This window comes from Oxyura jamaicensis, chromosome 3, assembly GCF_011077185.1.
Source record: "Oxyura jamaicensis isolate SHBP4307 breed ruddy duck chromosome 3, BPBGC_Ojam_1.0, whole genome shotgun sequence".
NCBI classification, from domain to species: Eukaryota; Metazoa; Chordata; class Aves; order Anseriformes; family Anatidae; genus Oxyura; species Oxyura jamaicensis.
This window is the reverse complement of record NC_048895.1, coordinates 70,745,278-70,770,399: the sequence shown is the minus strand read 5'-3', so window position 1 is coordinate 70,770,399 and position 25,122 is coordinate 70,745,278. Positions and strand designations below refer to the sequence as shown.

General features: G+C 42.2%; 2 protein-coding genes across 5 annotated transcripts in view; one reads left to right on the top strand and one right to left on the bottom strand.

Moving 5' to 3' along the window:
- Window positions 1-5,856, bottom strand: part of WASF1 (WASP family member 1) — an 87,506-nt gene extending 81,650 nt beyond the window's left edge. Inside the window, exon 1 of one of the 4 annotated variants that reach the window (XM_035321382.1) lies at window positions 5,709-5,856. The gene's annotated coding sequence lies outside the window, so the exon portion shown is untranslated. The remainder of the gene's footprint in view (window positions 1-5,708) is intronic. The other 3 variants (XM_035321381.1, XM_035321383.1, XM_035321384.1) reach the window with 3 other exon arrangements.
- A 386-nt stretch (window positions 5,857-6,242) lies between these two features.
- The window catches only part of CDC40 (cell division cycle 40), a 37,400-nt gene continuing 18,520 nt past the window's right edge, over window positions 6,243-25,122 (top strand). The window contains exons 1-4 of the mRNA XM_035321385.1: window positions 6,243-6,516; window positions 14,486-14,572; window positions 15,997-16,126; window positions 24,845-24,928. Coding sequence (XP_035177276.1) covers window positions 6,319-6,516; window positions 14,486-14,572; window positions 15,997-16,126; window positions 24,845-24,928 — 499 coding nt within the window. The 5' untranslated portion in view covers window positions 6,243-6,318. The remainder of the gene's footprint in view (window positions 6,517-14,485; window positions 14,573-15,996; window positions 16,127-24,844; window positions 24,929-25,122) is intronic.

The following is a 25,122-nucleotide window of genomic DNA, read 5'->3' as shown; positions in this document are numbered from 1 at the left end:
TTATATATATATATATATATATATATTTCCCCTTTTTAATTAAATCATCCTTATCTCAACCCGTGAGTTGTTCTTTCCTTTACTTCTTCCCCTCCTCATCTGAGGAGGGGGAGGGAGAGAGCGGTTGTGGTGTTCAACTGCCTAGCACGGTAAAACCACCACACCACCCCCCATCCCACTCCCCATCAAAGCAGGATCAAACTCAGCTTGTATTTTTGTAAATTTTTGTTTGTTTGTTAGTCACAGCCTTCTCCTTCGATATCAACAAAAAGTCAGAACCAGCTGGGGATAAAAGACCTCTCTAAGCATTTCTGCACGCATATTCAACGGCTAGTGGCTGAACAAGATTTAACAAGTTAAGCATTTCCTTTTTACTGAACAGCTGAGTCTGCTTGCCATTTTTACAAAAGCTGCTTGAACTAAGTTCACACATATTATCAAATTATAAATTACTTGTCATTTTCCTAAAAAGTGCCTGGAATTTCTCGAAGGTCTATGCCAGAATGACTGCAGAGGGTGCTGTTCTGTCTTATGATAATGAGAATCTCTTGCAGAAAACCATTCTGTGCTACCAGCAGTGGCTCTTCGGTAGCGACACTGCCTGTCTGGTTCAGCAATCTGGCTGAACCCACGTCAACATCATGAAAGGGCACGAATGAAAAAGGTCACGGACACTCAAAACACAAACAGTATCACACTGCAGAAATATTGTTGACAACCCTGATTTTGGCTAGTCCATAGGCATTACTTTGGAGGTGGCAACCTGGTGCTGCTAGACAAGCTGCTGTAATGCATCAGTTAGCATGAGTGCTACCAGTAAAAGTACCGCAGCATCAATCAATCTTCCCGTTTTCAATAACCTGTCCACCTATCTTGCAGTGCTGATGCTAAATAAAAAATTAACATGAAAGAATACCCTCACAAAAGGACCTTTGTGCTCCTTTGCCGTATGCCTTCAATGTTCTTCGAGCTTGCTGGATTGACCTAAGAAAGTTTCCCTTCAAACATCAGTTTTCATCCGTGGTTTGTGTTCAAACTACCCATCCCCGTGCAACAAGTCAGTTCCACGGTCAACGTATTGATTTAAGGATTTCTCTCATTATCCCACTGATTTGAGCAGTTTCATTTTGCATAAAACACTTCATTACATCAAACAGTCAGACAATGACTCCAAAGCCCAGAAATGACAACATTCATTGCAGATGCAGAAGACTGAGAATACCTTCCTCCAATGAATATTCATTTATTTGAGCAGTCATCTCTGATGGGAAAAAGCAAAGTTCAAATTATTGGTTTGAAGCAAATAAAGCAAGGATGTTAAGCTGGTTCTGTGTATTCAAGAGCATTAGTCTAACACCGGGTGACAGACAGGTACCTATACGGAGACAAATGCTTGTACATTGAGTGGAAGCAGGGAAAAATTCTCAGTTCCCCTCTCCCCGTAAAAAGGTATGAATTCAATAAATTGTCATTTTCTGAATGCAGCTTTTTTTTTTCTTTCACATCAGCTGTTGGACAGCATAAATTCATATCTATTTTATAGCTTTCCACCCCTCACTTGTTTCATCTGCTCTTCATTTCCGGAGATAAATAATTCTGATCTTTTTGATCCCTTGAAAATCTCTGCCATATCCTTCACATCAAACTCTCCACAGTCCTGTGATTTTATTTTTTTCAAAACCAATTGATGGTTGATAACACACTTCGAATAGTAGAAATGAATTACGGAATTTGTGTAGAATGATGCTTCCTTCTCAATGCTTTTTCCCTGCTTCTGATTGCAGCTATAAACTGGGGACTTGGATACCTCGGCAATCTGCAATGATGTCCAAATTTTCTTTTTACATTAATACTGTTAATGCGAATGGTTTCTGCCTCCAAAACAGTTTTGCACATACCAACATTCAGTTTTACCTGTCAGCATGCTGTCCTTTCACCCAGCTTACTGAGACTTCTCCAGTGACCTTCCCACTATTCCTGAATTTGATTAAACAATGTTAAAACTCAGCATAAATTGCCACTTTATAATTCAACTTCTACAGACGATCAACAGCAAATACTAAACAGCTCCTGAATTAAGATACAACTTGAAGCCTCTAGAAATTAATTTATTTCTGTTATTTCCTCTCAGAGACTGTGACTCGTGACAATATTTCACCTCACAGCTTCTTTATTTAATAGCCCGGCATGAGGAACCTTCACATACACCTTTAAAATCATAACACGGGCACGAGAACGATAATAAAACTGAACTAGAACAGCATCCGCTATGCCATTACGGCAAACAAAACCCCTAGTAGGTCAGTGAGGCACACCTGCCTCTGCGGCAGCAGCTGTGACTACGTTAGCACTGCTGAGCCTGCCGCCAGTCCTTGCTGCCCCCCCAGCTACAGGTATTTGCAGCTGTAAGGGGCAAGAATCGTGTGTGCAATGATTTTTCTTTCAGAGCTCCCAGCAATTTGCAGATCTAAGCAATCGCTTGCAGAGTATTTCTTGGAAGCTGCCCTTTGGTAACTTCAAAACCTACTGACTCATTTCCATCATCTATTGATTTGGTTCTACTAACCAAGCACGCTGAGGTTCTCCAAATCTGTGAGAACAAGAGCCAGAGAGAGAACAGAGACTTTATTAATATTCCCCATAAATAAATGCAGCTTACCACACAGCTTACCAAAAAAGGGGGGAGGGAACAGTACAAATGCCCTAACTTTAAGAAGTGCATTAACAGAATGTAATGCCTTTTATTAGATGCCAAGAAAATCCACCTGGATTTAGAACTGTTTTCTACTAGGTTTTAAGTGTCAGATAGTTTTGGCATTCCTAATAACCTACTTCTTCATGGAGCCTGCTGTCTGAAGACTAAAATTCATGGCGCAACCATAGCATCTAATTAAAAAGTCAATCAATGGCCAGATAGAAACTCATTGAAAACTATCCATCGTTTCTGCTAAATACTTTATGAAGTATTTAGTTAAAATGTAGCTATGTTTGTTATTCTGTAGTTCTCTGGTATAATAAATTACCTTAAACACACAACAACCTAGTGTAACTAAGCTAGGACTTAATTCAGCTTCCACCCCCAAGCACCTAAATTAATAGTAATATTTTTAGAAATGTATACACTTCTGATGACATTTTCTGTTTCAACCCATTAAAAAAAAATACATTTCAACGGATTAAGAAATCCAATACTAAAGATATGAGAATTTCTAATGGTGCTAATTAGTTTATTTTCCTGGAAGCCTACAATTAACGTCTTGCTGCCTCTCGGAGACATTCTTTGTTCAGCTTGTGTTATAAGATGCAGGACACAGCGCTGTGTAAGCACTACCCAGCAGGCTTCCAACCTCTATGGAGGAGGCTCTGCTAGGAGATTTTTTGTTTGCAAAGTCATTTGAAATGACAGTCTAAGCTGTTCTGTTTTCCAGTCCTATCCTGCATTTTTTCTTCTTTGAAACCAAGTCTTGTAAACATGAAATTTATAGCCTGTAATCTGTGTCAGACGACCTCGAGATCCCTCCCCAAAAACTTAAGAGACTGATTCACAGATGTACTGGAACACAGAACTCCTATTGCAATCTGGCGCCTTGGTATCTTTGAGAATCCGGGCCACAGTCCAAAAAAACAAAAACGGGAACGGAGGTATTGTCACCCTTGCAGCAGTCAGAGGCTCCAAGGTGGCAGAAAAAGCAGAGCATGACTTATAAAGGGTGCTTTGCTTTCCTAGTGGTAGAATTATATGAAGTACATTAAGATACCTCAGACGTGCCAGCAGGAGGTTACAGAAAGCCCCAGTAAGAATGCAAGAACAAGAACCCGATAAGACTTCCATCATGGCTCTTCTCAGCAGCCAAAAAGCATAGGAACAGAGGAAAAAAACATTGTCTTCATTCAAACTGTATTTCCCTTGGACAATGGAGCCTCATACTTTAGTTCAGTCCTCTGTCTCATAAGTATCTGCCACGTCGTTGGTTTTTTTCCCCAAACTGCAGACCTACATCTTGGTGGATGAGAAGCAAGTGTACACGCAAGTGGGCTGACAGCATTTTAAGAGTGTTAAAAAAATATATATAGAAAAAAAAAATAGCACAAGCAGGATTACAGGCAGCATCTTCTGTGGGGAAGAAAAGCCAGCAGAAAACACAGGGTATGAGATAAAACATGTCCATCATGGAAAAGACACTATGAAAAAGCAAGTAAAGGGAAAAGAAAGTAGGACAAAACATATTAAGAACACTGAGAAACAGATTTTGTTGTCTACTATAGGGAAGAAAGGACTGATGTGAAGGAAAAATTGTGACATGTTAAGATGTAATTTTACCCCAGCTTTTTTAAGGAAATGAGTCCCATGCAGGAAGCGTTGGTGAGGGCTAGGGGTTTCCATGCGTTCCATAGAGCCTGGAAGCCGGCTGGCTGAATTCAACCAAGTTTGACAGAAGGATAGAGGTCTCAAAGATAATTGCCTAAGAAAACTTTAAGTTTGTAAAATTGAGATGCTACGAGCGTTCTGACTGAAGGAAAGGCTGCAGCATGCAGTAAGACTTTATTAGATGTTGGATGATTCATAAAAGCATGAGTCTATAAATGTTTCAAACTGGGGGGGGGGAATTCATTAGGGCTTACATTCATCTATCAGATTAAAAAAAAAGAAAGGGTAAGATTTTTTCTATCTCTCAAGGAAATATTTTTAAATACTTCTTTCTCTTTCACCTAAGGGAAAAAGGAAGACTTGGTAGCACTTGGTACGTTCACCACCACGGGTAGAAACAACCAAGTGCCAAACAGCCCCTTTTACATGCAGGAACGCTGCAGAAAGCAGGACATTTTCAATCTTCCTTTGGAAGAAACTGAAACAAGAGAGGCAAAGCGACCGCAAGGAGAAACAGAAGGGGGAAACCTGGAACGAAAGAGAAGGCAGGTATCCCGATTCACCCACCTCCCACCCACTGCTGCAGGCTGGCTTCGTTCAGAGCCGGCAGCATCCTCACCCAACGCTTTCCAGAAGGCAGCTGGCACACAGGATGCTCGCAGCATTCGGGAACCAGCGAAGGGACTTTTTTAACACGCTCTATGTGCCGCTCGCGGTTTGTTTGGTGCTGACCGAGCCCTTCCCGAACCCACAGACGTTCATTCGCGAGCCGCCGAGTGTAAATAGGTTATAATAGGAATAGAAGAGGAAGAATTACCGCTTGCTTCGATAAAACTCGATTTCGGAGGAGCCATGCGCGTTGTCCTTCTACACTATTTTCCCTGGAATTAAAGCGGAGACAGGTCGGGGTTTCGCATTCCGAGACGGCATCTGAACGCTCGCTACAAATCCACCTTCCCCGCGATTTAAGCGAACGGAAACTTTACCCGGCGAGCCGCCGCCACCTGCCTCCTCACGGCACCAGCGCGGCGCCTCCTGTAACCGGGGGCTGATCTGCGGGCTCGGTGGGGCACAGCCCCCAGCCCCAGCCCCGTGGCTGACAGGATCTCCGCACGGGCAGCCCCCAAGACGCCTGCCCACGACCCCCTGACGCGGCTGAGGCGCTCCCCGCCGGCTGGAGCACAACAAAGCCGCCTCCCACCCACCCACAAGCCACCCCCCGGCTGCCCCGGGCGGCACAAAGGCTGCCTGCGGGCGCCCCGGCCCCGAAGCCCTCACACAAAGGCGAGGCGTCGCCCCCCACCCTCAGCGCCCGCCCCCCCCCACTAACGGCACTCACCGGCTCGCGCCCCTCCCGCGGCCGTTGGCTTCAAACGGCCGCCGCCGCCATTCCGCGCGCGCGGAGCCCCGGGCGCACGCCGAGGGGCGGGGGCGCGGAGGCTGCACAATGGGCGCGGGCACCGTGTGCGGGAGGGCGGGGGGGGAGGGGCCGCCGGCGGGGGGCGGCGCTGTTCGCACGGACAGCCCCGCTCCTCTCCGCTCCCCGCCCCCCCCCCCCTGCGGGGGGCAGGTGGTACGGTCCGGCCCCCTCTCACTCCCCTCCCCTCCCACCAGAGAGAGAAAGGAGGGGCTCGCCATTGTGACGTAACAAAGCCGGCTCGCTGGCGGCCAATCGAAAGGAAGGGGCGTCGCGGTGCATGCTGGGGTTTGTAGTCCCTCGCCGCGATCCTGGAAGGTTAGACGCTAACAACAACAGAGAGAGATGAAGCTCGCCTCCAACGCCTGCAGAACCCATAAGACTCCACATTTTATTTTTTAAAACGCATTTTAAGTTTTAATCAGCTACCTTGAGCCGCGCAGCCCCACCCCGCTCACCCCTCCGGGAGAGCCCCACGGCGGGAGCCTTGGCGCTGCCAGGACCTGCCCGTCCCGTCGTCCCCTGCGCCAAGATGTCGGCGGCTATCGCCGCGCTCGCCTCCTACGGCGGCTCGGACTCGGAACCCGACTCGGAGCCCGAGTCCGAGCCCGGGGCCGGCCCCCGGCCCGCCGCCGTGCTGGCCAGCCGCGACGCCGTGCTGCACCTCCGCCCGCCACCCGCCGCGCCCCCGGCGCTGCCTGTCGACTCGGCCCCGGAAGTGGCCGTGAAGGTACGGAGGAGCCGGGACCCCGGGGAGAGGGGGGGGCGGTTGGTTCGGCTCCGCTCGGGTCCGTTCGGGTCCGCTCGGCTGGGCTCGGTCCCGTTCGGCTCCGTTCGGGTCGTGGCGCCCACAGCGGCCCCTGGGGGCTCGGGGCGCTGAGGTGAAGCGGTGGCGGCCGCCCGCTGCTCCGTGCCCGCTCCGTGCCGCTGTGAGGGCTCGGGGTCGCTGAGCTCCGGCAAAGAGGGAGCAGGGAATCTCCCCCCGTGTTGTCATTAGCTAGTTCATGTGCTGTCACTGCTGATCATGTATGCACGTTACATCATATCTTCGCACTACACAAGCACCACCACGCTCCTTGAACTCTGCAAATATTTTCTCGCCTTGCAGCCCCTGACAGACTGCCTTGCGCAGGCTTTGAATAAAAACTGATTAACACCTTTAATGTCTGTTGAATATGAATTATAGTAATGGCAATTAGCCCTGGCTGTGCTCTCTGCCCCTCTGAGGCTGTGGCAACAGGTCTTCCCTTTGTCGCACCAGCACGAACGCTTGTGAAGTTCCTTTGTGGGTGACATCAGGGAGCTGATCTGCATTGAAAAACAAAATGCTGCTGGAGTTACTTTCCTTGGATCAGCCCCTCTGAGCTGCGCAAGGGCTGTGCCAGCCCTGTGAAATGCCCAGCGCCAGACTGGGACCGAGCAGCTGGAAGGAGTGAGGTGTCAGTAGCAGGTGCCATTCAGAGCTGTTCCCCAAACTGTGCCCTGAAGGGGGTATCCACCAGCTCATCAAGGACCGTCTCTGCCACAAGCATGCTGCTAACCAAAACATAAAAGTATCAGTAGACAGCATGCTTTCAACACCTTGTGTGTCTAAAAATGATAGCAGCCCACCAACCAGCAGGGAAAGCTTGCCAGTCACCCCTTCAGGAATTTGCCCTAATTCTTTAGGGTTAGAAAGCCCTTACTGAACACATATAAAAGAAATGATCAAATCGCAATCATTCTGTAAGTACAGTTTTAGAAAAAACAAGGAGTTGAGTGAGGAGAAAAGTGGAATTATGGTTCATTAGTATCACTTGTGCAAGTGCTGTTTTGACACGAATGAGAATCAAGTACTCTTAAGTGCAGGGATGTGTCATGCACAAGGGACCAGAAATGCGTAAGAAAAGATGGTGGAAAGAGGGGATGCTAGGCAGGTTAGTCGTATAATATGAATGACAGCCACACACAAGTGCATTTCTGGAAATTGAGAATGTAATTCGTATGTATCTGGTGTTCTGTGCACTGATTGTAAGCGTTGTAGCTGTTGCTGGTGAAGAGTTCTATCTTAACCTGCACAGACTTTAGATTTGAATGTACTTTAAAGAGGGATAGGTTCCTTGCTCTCTATTAGCAGGGCATAATTCTTAGCTCGTTCACCCACAGCATTTATGGGTGTGGTTGTTGTTTTTTTTTTAGTTGGGCACCACAGCATAAGAAGGACATGAAACTATGAGATATTGTCCAGAGGATGGCTACAAAGATGATGAAGGGTCTGAAGGGCAAGATGCGTCAAGGGAGGCTGAGGCCCCTTGGTGTGTTCAGCCCAGAGCAGAGCAGGCTGAGGGGAGGCCTCATGGCGGCCTGCAGCTCCCTCACGAGGGGAGCGGAGGGGCAGGCGCTGAGCTCTGCTCTCTGGGGACAGCGACAGGACCCGAGGGAACGGCGTGGAGCTCAGCACTTCTGCTTGGCCGAATGTGGCACAAGGGGCCTTCTTCAGGGAAGAAGTCCTGTGACTTCTGCAAAAGCGTGTGTTAGTTCGTTGGCCTGTTGACATAAGTTCAGTTCGTGTCAGCTTCCCACTGGTAATGTTGGACTGCGCAGGCTCTTCATCTCTTGCATTTTTAAAGCAACTAGTTCTGTGAACTGGGCTTCTTTAAAATGTTACAGTTAATACAGGGAGGGAAAACATGGAATATGTTTAACTGATGGCAGACTGGTGATCTAGAACCCCTTTGCTGTTAGGTATCCAGAAACTGGCTAAGAAAGGTGTCTGTGTTGTTTTTTCTATGGATAGTGGTAAATTAAGAATGTAATGTGAAACAGTCAAATGCAGAGGCTCATTTCCTTTGTCCATAACACCAGCGTGTTATGAATGTTTGTTCAGTGTCTCAGTAACACTGGCTTTAATTTGAATGTAGAGTTCAGTTTGCGATTCAAGATCTATAGCAGTTCCCTTTTTTCACTCTGAAGTCCCTTATTTTAGTTTTATTTCTAAGTTATGTTTTGCTAGACTTTGCCAAAAGCAATTATATTTTTTTCATACAGCTTCTACTGGTACAAAAGTCACCTTAAGGTTGCTCACAAACCTGTGAATTAAACTCAGTGAATTAAAAATGCTGAAGGAAATTTAGGAAATGGAACATACTGTGAAGAAACCAGATTCACACGAAATGTTGCAGCTACAACTGTTGCTCTGGGAGAGAATATTTATTCTTTGTCTGTTCTGGGTGAGACTTGGGTGGGAGCAGATGGTCCCTTATTCATCTACAGTGTCTCATTCACTGTTTTTGAGGAGAGGATGTTCAGCTGGACTGGGCTAGTACAGGAAATGGAAATTGTGTATTTAATGTGGGAAGGGGCTGGAAGTCTCAGGTTTATTTTTTTTCTGTTGGAACTAGTTTACCTTTGGCAGTGTGTAGGTGTCCAGATAAATATTACTTCAGGGAATAAAAATAGACTTCAGTCGCATTTCTTAATGTTCTTTAAAATCTAATTCTTGCTCATCTGTGGAGAGGAAAGGTACAAAGTCATTGTGAGACCGTTAGGAAGCAATAATGAACATTGGTGACTTCTGGGATGACTTGTTAAGAGTGTCTTGGCTTCTTTTTAATTTGATTTCTTTTCTGCTTTCTGTTGACACAAAATATCTTCTATAGATGTTTAGAACTTGTCATCATGCACAATGATGGATATTTAGCATAGTTCAACAAAAACATAAAACATATACGTTTCTTGTCAGTTTATTTTTATTCTTTTCATAGAATCACAGAATGGTTTCGGTTGGAAGGGACCTTAAAGCCCACCCAGTTCCAACCCCCTGCCATGGGCAGGGACACCTCCCACCAGACCAGGTTGCCCAAAGCCCCATCCAGCCTGGCCTTCAACATCTCCAGGGGTGGGGCATCCACAGCTGCTCTGGGCAACCTGTGCCAGGGCCTTACCACCTTTAGAAGTCAGTGGGATGGACATTTACTTTTAGAGTACTCGAATAGATAGAATGACTAAAAGCTGGTAAGAATCAAATGTTACTGCTGGTACCTCACCGTAAATGCCACTCATTTCTTGGTAATAAATCTGGAAAATCTATAGAATAAGAGAATATTGCTTGTTTGACAACCCAAGCGATTTATGCAAGAATGGGTAAGTGACAGACGGCTTAAGCCATCACAGCTCGTGGGATGCGGTCTTAATTTAGTGTATTTTTTTAATGGATAATTAAAACTAATTAAATCTTATGCAAAGCCAGCTGTATGCTTTAGCTATTTGGCTAATTAGCAATGAATTTACTTGGGGAAAAGGAAACATTGTAAGTTTATTATCTAAAATGTCCAAGGGGAAAAAAAATACAGATACCTTGCAACTCCTTGCTTGCATGATGTGAAACTGAAAAGCCATGACCTTTGCTTTGTGCCATTAAGCCTCAGTTTTGGAGAAACAGTTGAAATTTCATGTGTCAAATTCTGTTTCTAAGTACATCAACAACTCTCATTAAACTTGAAGGCAGCCACATGCTAGCACAATGGGTGTTGCAGAGTTTGGCTGAAATTTAAAAAATATTGTGGATTAAAAGGATTGAGAGTTGCACTAATGTAGGCAACATTATTATCCTCTTATGAAGGAACAGAATTAGCTGCACCCATACTGGAGCTTGTTGCTTTTGTTTAGAAGTTTTCTTTATTGTGTGTTTTAGGGATTTGACCTGTGTTTAAGTCAAGGATGTTTTTGTCTTGTCTTTCCAAGATATCAAAGAAAACTTCCAGCAGGCTTTTTCCAGAAATATATATATATATACATATATATATATATATATATATATATATATATATATATATATATATGTATAAATTTTTATTGAACTGTCTTGCATTCTACAAATCAAGTGCTTTTCATAAATTGTAATGTTTTTGTTTTATGGCATTCAAGTAGGGTTTTTTCTAAAGAAGAAAAGGACTGTGGTGCATGTGAAGAATCCATAAAAAGGAAAGCTAATCTAGTTTACTGTATTAATAGTCTAAAATCCCTTTTGCTTCCTGTGCTCTTGCCTTTGCTGACTTTTAAGTGGCCAGAGGGACTTTATGGCAGGGCTGAAGGAGGACACCTTGGCAGCAGCCAGGCCTTCTGCAATCTCTGGGGAGTTGCAGTGAAGCACTTGTCTATGCTTGGCTTCTTTGTGCCTTGAGGTAGATTCCTTGGGAAACACTAGTACACCAAGGTACAGCCCCGGGTGCCCTTCCTGTGTGACACCGTGTGATACAGGATGAAGCACAACAGAGAGGAGGTGAAAGGAGAGCATTTAAGAATGGAATAATTTTGTGTATACCTAAACAAATACCATCTGAACTATATATCAACCTGATATTCCAAGTAAGCAGATGATCATGTTACTGGGGAGGGAGAGAGAGAACAAATACCCCAAGTGCTTTGCTGATAAAATGTCATCTTTTTCTCCTTGCATCAAGGGTGATAGCTCTGCCATTCTGGACAGACACATGTTTATCCTGTAATTACGAAACCTCAGTGGATCAACAAAGCGCAATTTCAGTGCTTTGCAGTCCTTGTTTCTGTTTATATACTCTTAATGTTTTAGTCTAAATTATTTTTTTTTCATTTATTTTATTTTTTTTTTCTTCACAGGTCATATTTCCTTAGACCTTGGATCCTTCTTGATTTTTCTCTTTTGGACCCTTTTCAGTAGCTTGTATGTGTTGTCCTATGTTGCCACTGTACACAGCTGAGCTGTTGTTACCAGTGCTGAGGAAATCAGAGAGGTAACATAGGAAGCTGAAGTTTGCAGCTCCATTGCGTTACATCCTTCGAGAAAGCCATATTCAGTAAAACATTACTTCCTAAAACCTTAATTCTTCTTTTGCAGGCTATGTGGGCTGTAGCACCTTTAATAATACTGGAACATGCCATAAAGCCCTTATTTGTGCAGTCTCCAAGCTGTGGCAAATGCAAGCTGCCTCTGCCAGTCCTACAGCTGAACTTCTGGCTTTCTCCAAAGGAACCCTGCGTCTGTTTAAATTGACAACTTTCTGACCCCATTTTTGTGATCTCTGAGCAGGAAGTCACCTAAAGTAATACTCAGCCCATGGCTAAAGTCGCAGATCCTTCCTCTTTCAGCTAGCTACTGATAGCCTTCCATCCCACAGAGCCACTTGTGTCACACTTAAGGCATAAGCTGCACGATGAATTGCTCATCTTAAGCTTTTAGATGAATCAAGATATGTCCTGTGAGACCAGAGGGGGGAAAAACCCTACAGCACAGCAGAGGGAAGTGGTCCCTTAGATTACCTTATCTCTGTCGCAGCCGGCCTGGCTGCTGCTCCTGTAATCTCCCCCCTGTTCACGGCAGCGATGGCAAACGCACCCCGAGTGCCTGCGGTGACAGTCTGCTGCCTGGTGCCAGCATAAGGGACAGTGGTAGTCAGGCAGCCTGGGTGTTTGCTTTTCTCGCTTCCTCCGTCTCAGAAGGACGAGTGCTGCTGAAATGATCTGCTGATACCTTTTCACTCTTCCATTTCACTTGAAATTAAGCGATGTGCTTCAGCAGTGCATTAGCAGATCGTCGTTTGATGCTCAGACGGAGGAAAGCGTGAATAAGGCTGGAGGTCTTGGAGTGTAGCTCTGATAAATCTAACACATGGTTCCATTACAAGGCTCGGTGGTTTTCACATAGAAGGAATGTGCCTGTGGTGGGCCCGGAGCAAACCTATCGCCTGGCTTCCAAATGGCTCTGCGCTGGTCCACCAGCAGCAGAGGAGAACCAGAACTGCTGCAGTCCTCCAGTAGAGGGTCAGCCGTCGTGGCACAATCTGTTTCTTTTCTCAATTACCAAATGGTGTATGATAGGAATTAACAGGGAGAAAAGAGGAGGAAGAACTGAACAATTCCTGGTAATCTTGCAAAAACAGATTTCTCTGACTTTCTCCATATAAAGAGCAGGAAAAAAAAAACTCTGCCTTAATTTCAAGTGAACTAGTGACTATTTAAGTATCACTGAGGGCCAGATAGATTTTGCCATATTACCAACAATATGAATTTATATTTCTTCAGTGATAAGGTTGGTGGATAAGATGTGACATCCAGCTGGCAGAGCAAGCCCTATGTTGCAACTTGAAAAAGTCACCTATGGAAAACGTCCTCAAGTTGTGGATATGTGCAAGAAAACACAAATGCATAGGTCATAGAGGAGGGGAAATGGTTTTGATGTGCTCCTGTCTAGCTGGGGATGGTGTGGTGTCTATCTTATTGCTGAGTGACTGGATCAGGCCTGCTGTGCTCTTTGCGGGTGAGTTCATGGTGTACGAAGGTCAGGGCTGTGCCTGCACCAGCAGCCGCTGCCCTCCAAGCCCAGCGAGACGGAAGGGTGGCGTGAGGAGAGAAATGAGGGCAGTCGGAGGACTGGCAGGAGCTGGGCAATGGCTGGGCTGCCTGCTAAAATAATTGATACACCGTGAGTATAAAGCGCTCTAGTGGAACTTAAAACTCTGCTAAGACAGTAGTCTTAGTACAAAAAACAATTGGTAGGGTTGCTTTTTAAAAAATAAACACATTTTTGGAGCAATTTTAACCAAATGCAATCAGTGATCATTACGGACCGTGTCACTTTGCTCTTTCAAGATGCTGTAATACATGGGAACGCTGAGTTTGTTCCAGGTGATTCCCTGATAAACAAAACACTGCTATCATTTGAGCTGCTGCCGTTCTGCTTCCTCCTGTGAGTTGCAGATGCTTTTGGGATCCCGTTGTAGATGAGCACTGATTAAATATTGATGCCGGATACCTTTCGGTATGATTGTTAGGAATGTTCTCAATATACAAGCACGTTATAAATCCCTTTCAGATGTCTTCTTTCTCAAATAAAGCTGCAGGAAGCAATGCTGGTAGAAGTACCGCAAAATAACGTTCTCCTTTGTGGGACTGAGTTTCCACTTTGTTGAACACCAATTTAGGCACAAAGTAAAATGAACCTTTGTAGACCTCCTCGAAACCAGCTCTTTTGGAGCGCCGCCACCTCATCAGAGTTTTTCTTTCCCGTCTTGTCTGTCTTCCACTTTGGGTGCATGTGCCCTTCTGAGGTTTTCCCTTTGAGTTGTTTGAGGAGTTATGCTTTATTTTCAGCTCCTCTTTCTTGTTCCTTCATCTATCAAGTTAAATTTTTGTCACTACAAGCTTGGGAACATGCTTTAAAACTGAAGCTGAATTCATGCCTTTTGGTAAAACTTGGAGGTGAGGGGTCACTGGATTCTCTGAAGCTCATTGTTATATGTATGTTTGCTCAGATGTCTTCTGTTTCCAACTCTCTTTCAAAGCAGTTACTTGTGACTTCTGCATTTTGTAGAAATTTAGCTTTCACTCTTCAGTATTGATGACCATTTAGTTGACTCTCCTGTAGATCTGCTTTTCAAACATCTTGTGGAGAGAAAGAAAAAAAAAAACCTTCTAATCCTGGTACTGTTTTTAGAGTGTGTACATGAAATCTTTTAATAATACTACACATGCAAAACACCACATGCGGTTTAGACTGAATTTCTTCTTTAAAGCGTTATTTTTTTTTTTTTTTTTAAGTGGGAACTTTGGCCAAGGTGCTTTTCTCTTTCATCGTGCTAAAAGTGTCATCCTGAAATCCAGCATTGATTTGGTCTAAAATGGAGCAATGTCATCTATTTAAAAGTCTGGATGTAAAAATGGTGTTTTAATCTGTTTTATTTCAGGAAGATGTGGAAACAGGAGTCCACCTCGATCCTGCTGTCAAGGAAGTTCAGTACAATCCCACTTATGATACCATGTTTGCACCTGAGGTAAGAAACAATATTGATATTTAGAGCAGAAACCTACTTGGCTCAGAGGGCAGAGGTTCTGTAAATCTCACCCAGAAGTCAAATAAGACATACCTCACAAGCATATAGATACTTGCTATACTTAAGAATCTAATTTGGGCAAACTGAAAAAAAAGATTATATACAGGTATGTAGGTGGTACTTTTAAGACTTGAATTTTAATATTCTGCATAAAACTTCTGAGAATAATCTTACAGTGGTGGTCAGAATTGGAGCCATGGAAATTAAAAATGAGGCTTGGAAAATAGCATTATAAGTAAAACAAAGAGTTTTAAAGTGGTCTCTTACTTTTTTTGCATCTTTTCCTATTTACTCATCAAGCTACTTAGGAAAATAAATTGTTGGAAGTCTTGAAGATGTATTGTTTTTAATTAAAATCCAAGCACTTTCAGTATAACTATTCACATCGGTGTTGTTTTTTTATCTTAAGCTATTCTAATGTGTATAGTGAAAAATCCTGTGAGGCTCAAATTGGACTGGATGGTGCAATGTGAGCCACTTTCTATTTTATAGCTGACAGGCTATCTGAAAGTTAAAAATAGCTGTTCAAGCATTTACATTTTTTCACTATTTAACTTCTTTGCACAGATTTTATGTTGTGAGATGAGGGGTTGGAATTCCAGGTAGATAAAAGCTGATCAGTTCCTTGAATTATTCAAACGAAGATGTCCCTACATCAATCTGAAATTTCTACATCAGTTGTACTTTATGTTTAGAAAATGTTTTGGGAAATACATAAAGTGGTATTTACTGATATTACTGTGTGTATTGTATGTGTTTTCATTCACTGTTCAAATACTTCTCGATGTCCGTGGTATGTTCAGGAAGGCTTCGGCATTTGTCGTCTTGCAAAAAGAAAAGCAAGGCAGGGTTTCCAAAGTGTTTCTTCTGGAATACTGCAGCAAGTCCCTAGGTGCTTTTTAGATGCATGAAAGTGGTGTTGGCAGTGTAATTTCCATATTAACAACAAGAGTTTTATAAGACTTGATATCTCCCGCTTCTAAGGGACAATACACTGTGATCACTGTGATTTTGTCTTCTGAACATACTTGTACTGATCACATACTGAATAGAAGTCTTTTGTCAAACAGTTGATATTGATTTGTCTTCTGTACCAGTAATACAGTCTAGAAAGTTCAATCGTGAAATGAGCTGTTCAAAGCAACTGTGTTAGTGATCACTGTGTAAAATAACAGACTAAGATGCTTATTCAGTAGTTGGAGAGAAACAGAAAGTTGAAGTGACTTTGTGTTACCATTTTTGAAAGACGAACCATTCTTTTCCTGGTTTTGTTGCCTTGTTTTGTTTTGTTTTCCCAAAAGTACGTGCCTATAAGTAAGAAACTAGTAATTCTGATATACCTTCTTTTAACATTTTTAATGTAGTTTGGACCAGAAAACCCATTTAGGACTCAGCAGATGGCTGCACCTAGAAATATGCTTTCTGGATATGCAGAACCAGCTCACATCAATGATTTCATGTTTGAGCAACAAAGAAGAACATTTGTAACCTACGGTAAGTCCTTAACAGTGGAACCTGTACGGGGAAAAGTCTTTGAATGAGAATCCATCCAGCTGTAGATCGTAGTATTTATTTGGGTAATCTCATTTTGAAGCTGTAATCAAGTGTGTGACCTACCAAATTGTTTTTAATTAATTCCTCCATTAGCTGCATCAGTGTAGAAAACACAAATCAAAATTTCACGCTCTTAATATAATGAATAACTGAAGATCTTTTATGCAAATAGGCTATTTCACGTGATTCTGACTGAAGTTTCGTGAATGTAGAATGTTAGAATGTAGAACATAAGTAAATTGCAGATATTAAGAAATGGATGTCTGGTTGTGTAGCATAAATTTAAGTTACTGGACTGCAATTCTGATGTTAGAATTGACAGGTAATGCAGGTAGGAGCCTGAACAGGCAGTTTGGGTTTTGGTCACTGAAATTATATGTTGTGCTGTGTGGATTGTGCATTTTGTAACTGTGTTAAATACATATTGGAAAAAAGTGTCTGTGGGCATATAGTGTTTAGTTTTTTGGATTTTTTGGGGGTAAAATTTAGTTTGGGGGAGGATAGAACTAGTAAGTCTCCTCCTGCTGTTGATTTATATTATCAGTACATAGCAACTACCCTAAAAGCTTTACTACAAGAGAGTATAAAAATATATTTTAAGACTGATAACACTGGCAACTGTGCAACTATCATGTTCAGCTTTCTAGAAATGTTCAGTAGATAATGATCTGGGTACAGCAAAAACAGAGCTACAAAAAGGCTGAGATAGGCAGATTAAACTGCAAGAGCTGGCACTGAGAAGCTTGAGTACAAGCTAGAAGGCGCAGTAAATGAGCACTAGAAGGTCTATTGTGAGCTGTTTAACGACAGCACTTGTTTAAGTTGTCAAAAGGTTGTCTATGTAAAACATCAATATTCTCTCTTCCTTTTGGACGGAGGTCATGAATATCTTCTTGAAAAAGAGCAGCAAGTATAAAACCACAAGTATAATTGCTAGGCATAAATCTGATTCTGATGTGTTTTTAATGACAAAGCCTTTGTATATTGGAAGAACAGAAAGTAAACTTGTTAGTTGAAAGCTGCAGATCTTGAGAGCTCTGGCCCTTTCTAGGCTGCTTGACAGCACTGTGTGAAAGAACGCAGGAGGTCTCAAATCTGCAGTGGCTCGCATGTAGATAACCTGTGACTAAATGAAGGACAAGTGTGGTACAAGACAAAGGTTGGTAAATGAGATCACATATCCTGAACAGGTCAGTGCTGCAGTCTCTGCACCTTCATATGGGAATTTGTTCTTAACTTTTTTTTGTCATTATTTTAAGGTAGGGATTTTTCTTTTTTCTTTTTTTTTTTAATGGTAGTTTTATGTGTTGTTTTGAAAGTTAATATGTATTCAGTAAGGAAACCTATATATTAACTACAAACAAAACCAATCTATCTTTTGGCACAGTCTTTGCCATGTGCTTCTCTTGCAGTAAATATTTCCTGTCAAAGTACTTTTTCTTCCTGATGCTTGGCTGGATCAGAACATCTGTGCTGTAGTTGAAAAAGGGCTGGAATGTTCCCCAGTCCTCTTAGACAAGAGGGCAGTAGCGGATACCTAACGAGGAGCAGGAGAAATAGGCAAACAAATAATAACATGGCTGAATATTTTTCTAATATGCCGTCTCTCAGCTGGGCCAATGTCTCTGTATTTATTGATTTTCAGTTAATTTGTTTTGGCTTTGATTTTTTGACAAGTTTATCCATTTACTTCTTGAACAGGCATATGTGCATGGGTTCTGTATACATTGTAACCTACTGCAGGCAGGCCTGCAGCTCACCAGCACCTTGGAGGAGGAAGGAGTTCTGTTTGGATTGCACCTGTGGAATTTAACAGCCTTCTATTCTAACTTGATATCTCCTGATCTCTCATGTTGGAAAACAAATCAGTCATTTTTTTACTCACGATTTTGTTATCACTCTTTACGTTAGAGATCTCAGCCATAACTTTGTTTCAGTCAGCTTTTTTTTCCATCAGAGATCTTCGTCAGTCTTCTTGTTTGTCTGCTGCAGCTTTTCCATGCTTGTGGCCATGCTTGTTCCTCTTGTTTTTCTGTGTTTGTTCCACCGTACCGTTACTGAGATGAAGAGCAAGGCTGTATACAGCATTATACATGTAATCTCACAATGGATTTGTTCTATGGCTTAATAAAGTGGGAGTTGTTTTTTTCCCTTCAGTTTCTAAGAAATAACATTGGATTTTTCATTACAACTTTGAATAACTTCATACAAGCAATTTGTTCCCTTTACCCAGATTGTTTATCACTACGTTGAACAGCATGGCCCTGAGTATGGACCTGCCAGTGACTTTCCTGCACTGTGGAAACCAACCATTTATTCCTGTTTTAATATTTTTGTAATCAATTCACCTTGTAAAGATGTGGGTTTTCTGAAAATGTCCTTGAGGTACCCTGTAATCAATCTAACTGTGTTTCATAAAGGTATCCAACATCAACCAATTTTCTTTCATTCTCACAATTGTCACCTCATAAATTCTCTGGAGTTTTCGTCACTCTACTTTATCTGTATAGAAACCTGTGTGTTCAGTTCTGCTGTGGTATTTAACACCCAAGTGCCTACTCATTTTCTTTATTTTAGTTTTTACTGCTTGAAACTTCTACCCATACAAATATCTGACTGATTGACTTGTAGTTTCCCAGATCCTCTCTAAATCGTCTTTTAAAAATAGATTTTGTATTTGATACATTCCCTTTGTCATATAGAGTCAATATTGGATGAGAGATTTTATACTGTGATTTGGCTTTAGATCACTTGGGTGAAACACCATCTGCTCCTGATGATTTGTTACTGCTCATCTGGCTCTGTAGTATCTTGATATGCCGCTTTGAGGTAGATGCTTCGTCATGTTGCCCATAAAGAAAGGTTCTAGCACAAGAGCATCCCCCAGCTCCTCCATAATGATCATGTATTTAAAAAAAAAAAAAAAAAAAACTCTTTTCTTGTAATACTCTTTTTTGTTTTCATTCCTTGATCATCTGTTGGTCTACACACTGTCTGATGTGCTTTCTGCTCCTGCAGTTTTTGACAAAGGGTGATGTGTTAGGTTTTTATGCCTTATGTGATTTGTTTCTCACTTAGGTGTGGGAGAGGCTACTTTACTGTAGTTTTTACTTCTATTCTGCTAGAGGTTGGTTCTCTGTATTTTACACATTTGGATGCAACTTTGGCTCGTTGAAGAATATTTTCTCATTTCTAATTGTTTCTCTTTACATAATGTTCAGCTGTGTTCACTTCCTTCTGGTCTCTTTTATGTCTTTTAATAGCTGGCAGGCATAAGTTTTTTTTCTCCAACATGCTCTCTTTGAAATATCCCTGTGTTCAGAAAAGGCTTTACTGTTTGGTGCTTACTTTCTGTTCCTTTTAAAAATCTTTTCTGTTTTGTGTAACCTTCCTGGTTTGAGATTTAGATCACTGTAGTAAGTCTATGGCTGTCTTTGCTTCCTCAAGAACGTTAATTTATTCCCTGTTATGGTCACAGATAAAATGTGTATCCTTAGGAAAAATGTCTTAAAATCAAGGTTCCTGCACTGCTCAGTTGGCTTTTTTTCCTTGTGAATTTCTCACATGACTGCTTCATGGAGTAGGTACATTTTATAAAAATGCTGTTTTCAGCCTATCTCGATGTGACGTTTGCACAGTCTACTCCAAGGAGGTGGCTCAAGTATCTCATTATGACTATGCTTCTTTTCCTAGCACCTCTGTTACCATCTCATGGTTATCGCCTCTTCTGGCTGAGCAGTCAGTAATGGATTCCTGGTAACTTTACATTGCCACTACTTAAACCTGAAATTTCAATCCAAAGGATTCTCTACTGCTTGTTAACACTATTAAATTGCTAATCTGATTTGGTTTTAAGCTTTCTTTAACATACACCAGTGGGGAAAAAACATGCTATGACCATCTTACTTGTACATGGCAAAGAGTGCTTTCTGTCTAATTACGGCAGTGTTGTCCTACCAATTTTGTTAGCTTCTGAATTTAAAACAAGATGGTCAAATTTCACTATGTATTACTTCACTGAGTGTGTAGGACAAGAGGAAATGGCCTTAAGTTGCACCAGGGGAGGCTGGATTTCTTCACTGAAAGCGTTGTGAGGCATTGGAATAGGCTGCCCAGGGAAGTGGTTGAGTCACCATCCCTGGAGGTCTTCAAAAGACATGTAGATGTGGTGCTCAGGGACATGGTTTAGTGGTAGGCTTGGCAGTGCTAGGTTAATGGTTGGACTCTGATCTTAGAGGTCTTTTCCAACCTAAATGATTCTGTGATTTTTAGCTTCTGCTATTTTGTATGTGTGCTCAGGCCCTCAGTTTAAATAGGATTCCATGCTTGTTGCTGTCCTTCTTATCTCTGTTTTCAAATTTCTGTGCTACCTTTTGCTTGAGGATATGTATGTTTTTTTAAGTATGTGTGTTCTTCCAGATCACTTATTTTTCCTTAACTATTGTCTTTCCCCAGCTGTTTAAGCAAAAAGCTCTCTTGGAACTTTTTCACTACCAATAACCTACTCATCCTACTAAGGTCCCCTTCATTCCAGAAACTTGGAGAGGTGGTGTTGACACAAGCACAGGAGATGTTTTAGATTGCAAAGAGAAGCTGCAGATCTTTAATGCCACTGAACAACCTCTTGAGAACTGTCTGCCCTTCCTGCACATATTTTATACAAATTCAAAAATACTGTAACCTTAATCCAGTCACTTTTGTACAGTCCCTCCGTTCATGGAGAACAGGAAGAACATTCTAAATGCAAACCTCAGATCTCTGATAGATCAAGCAGACCTCAGCTTCTTTATCAAGAACATCTTTGATACCAGCACTTAGTAGTCATATAGCTGCTACTGTCTTTTATCCTTTGTCTGGGATTCAAACCACTGTAATTCAGGCATATCATATGCAAAAAGAAACATCAAGTCTTAAACTGGCGTAGTGGTTCTCCATTTTTCTCTTCTAGGCCTTCCTCCAGCCCCCAGCATTTTATCATTCTTGTTACTCTGAATTTTTATCCAAATTTTTCTTTAAAATACCTTGCCTAAAGGTGGATATGCTATTCTAGACTAGGTCTTAACAGCTCTGTTCCATGTTTTACGTAGTTTTTCAACAAATTGCAGATTACTTTTTTCCTCAAGTGTCAGATTGACTTGTTGAGTGTAAAACCACCACTACCCTTGCACAGTCTGTATCATTGTTTCCCTGTATCTAACCATTTATTTATTTATTCCCCTGAAGTGAAATATTTCACACCTGGTTTTGTTGCCAGCTGCTAGTTGTACAGGAGTATGATTCTTTGATGGCATAATCCATAAAAATATTGAATAAAATGGCCTGGGCAGGTCAGTCTGTAATCTTAGATGAGATCCTCTCCCAATTTGATGGAAAGCTATTCACAGTCGGTCTGTGAGAGTCTGACCTTTTTTTAGTTGGTTACCCGTGACTGTAGATGCAACACCGGTTATCCACCCTTTTTAGAATCCACTGATGTAAGGCAATCTCTTTACATCATTTTATCTATTCAAGAGAAGTCTTTCTCTTGGCGGGGTATTTTCAAAGTCATCATGATGTAAATGGCCAACCCCCAAACTGGCATTATTTTTCCAGGGTTGTAGTAAACTTCCAGTGTAAAGGGGCATTATGGATCTTTTTTACATGTTGCACACACACTGTTCATGAATACGAGTGTGCATGGCAGGCATGCGCTATGAGGAGAGGCAGAGGACACTTGGGTTGGCCATGCCTGGAGAAGAGGAGGCTCAGAGAGGACCTCCCTGCTCTCTGCAACCTCTAGAGGAGGGCAAGTGCCTCCCGAGGAGATGCCAGCCTCTGCTCCCTGGTCATTGATGTCAGGATGGGTGGGGCTGGCCCAAAGCTGTGCCAGGGAGGTTCAGGCTAGACATTGGGAAAAATGTCTGTACCCTGAGGGTGGTCAAACACTGGAACCGGCTTCCTGGAGAGGTGGTTTTGGACAACGCTCTCAATAGTATGCTGTAACATTTGGTTAGCCCTAACGTGGCCAGTTATTTGGACTCAATGATCTTTGCAGTTTCCTTCCAACTGAACTATTCCACTCTTAATGTGGTTTAAAAATAATTTCATACCTGGTTCAGCCTCAGTACTTATGCTGGAAGTGGACTGCTTCACTCATGCAGCATTTAGTGTTTTGATGCCTCTCCTTCCAAGGTATTAAGGTCTTAACCAAATAATAAAGACTTCTGCCCAGAAATTTCAAAGCCCTTTATTGAGTATCCAGTAACTTGGGTAAAACAGGATTACTGTATCAGTAAGGCTGATACTTTAAAGCTTAAAATGACTCTGACTTGGAAATTAAACTGCTGTGTTTTTTACGTTACATGCAAGGCCTGCAGTCGCTGTTACCTCTTACAATAGTAGACGCTTCACTGCTTTGATTCTGTGGAGGGGCCCCTTCGGTCAGCATCAGTCCAGCGATGTTGTTTCGCATACAGAAGCTACCGTGGGTTCCTGCGTGCTGCATTGCACGGAGCAGTGTAAATGTGTTTGAAGTAGCTGTCATTCTGGAATCTGCATCAAAGTCTGATTATTTAACCAACCATTTCCAAATGCACAGGAGTTACGGATGTAGGTGTAATTGTACCGTTGCTTGCTAAAATTCAGTATGAAATATCTACCTCCTAAATAAAACTGAAGGAGACGTAGGAGTCAGGGCACTTTATGTGGCATACCAGCTGAGTAGGATAAAAGCAAGCTGTCTATTGCAGCTGCGTTTAGGAGCCTCAGCCAGAAAGAAAAGATTCTCTTTCACAAACCCACTAGAAAGTAGAAATTGTTCAGAGCTTTTCTATGACAATGATGCTGGACCAAATTCAGTCCAGCTATAAGAAGCCTTCGCTTCCACGGGAAGCTGTGCTTGGCCCAGGGGCCCTATTCATTCGAATACTGTCCCTCTTACAAGTACTGAGCAAATAGAGTCCCAGAGACTGTGTCAATACAGTTGGAGGACAAGAAAACCACTGTATTGATTTTGACATAAATCCAAAGTAATATCTCTCTGCTGTTAACAGAAGCCATATAGCTTGGGAAAGAGCTCGCTGAAATACTGCCTTAATAAAAGCAGGCAGTTAAATTAGTGAAAGTCTGATTGCAGTGTCTGCTCAATTTGGTTATCCACGGAAGTAAAAAATCTTCTAGGACAGCAGTGTTCCCAAGAAACAGCTGGGGATTAACTCCTTTGGCTATTGAGATGGTGTTGATAGGTTCTCAAGTCGTGTTCTTGCAAGTGCTTGCATAGGCTATTGGTCTCTGGGGGTGACTGGGTGATCTCCCACTGATTTTCATGATGGCTTGTGTGAACCAGCATACAAACTAATTCTTCTGTTTTTGTTATAAGATTTCTTTAGTTTTGTGTGTGTGATTACGTTTACCAGGGGGTTGATATCTTCATCGTTGTTGTTTTTCCTGATAGAGAAATTCTCGTTGGGTTCTCAAGGTACAGTTTGTCATTTGGGTAATGTTTAATAAGAAATGGCGATGTGTCCACCAGGGTGCACTCTTACCCAAAAAAAAAAAAAAAAAAAAGGAATGGTCAGTAACTGTTCAGTGCACCTGTTCCTTGGAAATTAGATGAGATTATTTGTCTGTTTTATTCTTGTAAGATCATCGTATCCACTTCAGGACAAATGGAGAGAAACTGTAGAATATGCATATTAAAATGAGAAACCTCAGTACCAAAAATTGTGAAAATCCTGAATATCTACAAAATGATGATACATTTTATAAATTATTTATAAGAGTAAATGCAGCTTTTTTTTTTAATGGGACTCAATAGCTGCAATCAAGAAATGAAGATGTGAATACTTAATTATTTAAAAAAATAAAGGCTGTTGCTACTGCTTCAGGCACCTTCTAAGCTACTTAAAACAACTGCTTTCAAGTTGAGGGAGCGAGCTCTCCCAGCCTTGACAGGAGGAGGCTGAAATTATTTCTGCTGGGGGAGACAGAATATGCACAAAGCCCCCCAAAACTTGAGTTGCTTCCATTCCTCTTTCCCATCAGTGTTCCTCCTGGCTGCCACAGCAGACCTGATGGAGGGTCTTACTGCCTTTGCCATGAACTAAAGCAGTATCTGTTTAAAATCACATTCCACTAACGTTAAATCTAGAGATGAGTCTTTCCCTTACACCACATTACAACACGAGAACATTGTTGTGACATTCCAAAAAGTAATGTGTCAGATTACAGCAAGCTGGGCTGAATTCAGTGTTGACCTTGCTTGGAGCAGGGTGTTGGGCTAGAGGCCTCTTAGGAGACCACAAAGATTCCGTGGCTTTGCTCCTGTGATACCCGCTCTTTGTGTCTTACCTGAATTGTTGCTTGTTGTACATATTTTCTTCTGTTGTGCAGATTTAAGCATTCTGGTAGCAATGCATACACAAGCCCCTCATGGCAGGGGGGCTGGACTAGGTGATCTCTACAGGTCCCTTCCAACACAGACCATTCTACGATTCTGTGGTAATAACTTGTAGTAACCCCGATACCCCGGTCAAGTGAATGACATTTCAAAGTATTTATCATCCTGAGCTACTTGAGCACCAACTGGAAATAATTTCATGGAGCATAGGGGGAGAGAGTACAGAAAGATGTATATCAAAAAGAGGAAATAACATTATTTTGTTTTTCTTTTTGTTCCAGGTTATGCATTAGATCCCTCTATAGATAACCCTGAAGTTGCTACCAAGTATATTGGTTCTGTAGAAGAAGCTGAAAAAAATCAAGGTAAATAATTCAGAATCTCATATAAATTGATGTCTATTTCCATTTCTTCCTTAGTAAGAAATGGAATTGGTATTAGCAGAGGAAGGGATTATGAGACTTACCAATGAAGATGTGTTGCAATTGTAATGTTACGAGCGAAGGGAGGTACTGGGGAGCTTTGTTTTCTTGAAGGAGCAAATGTATCAGGCTATCAC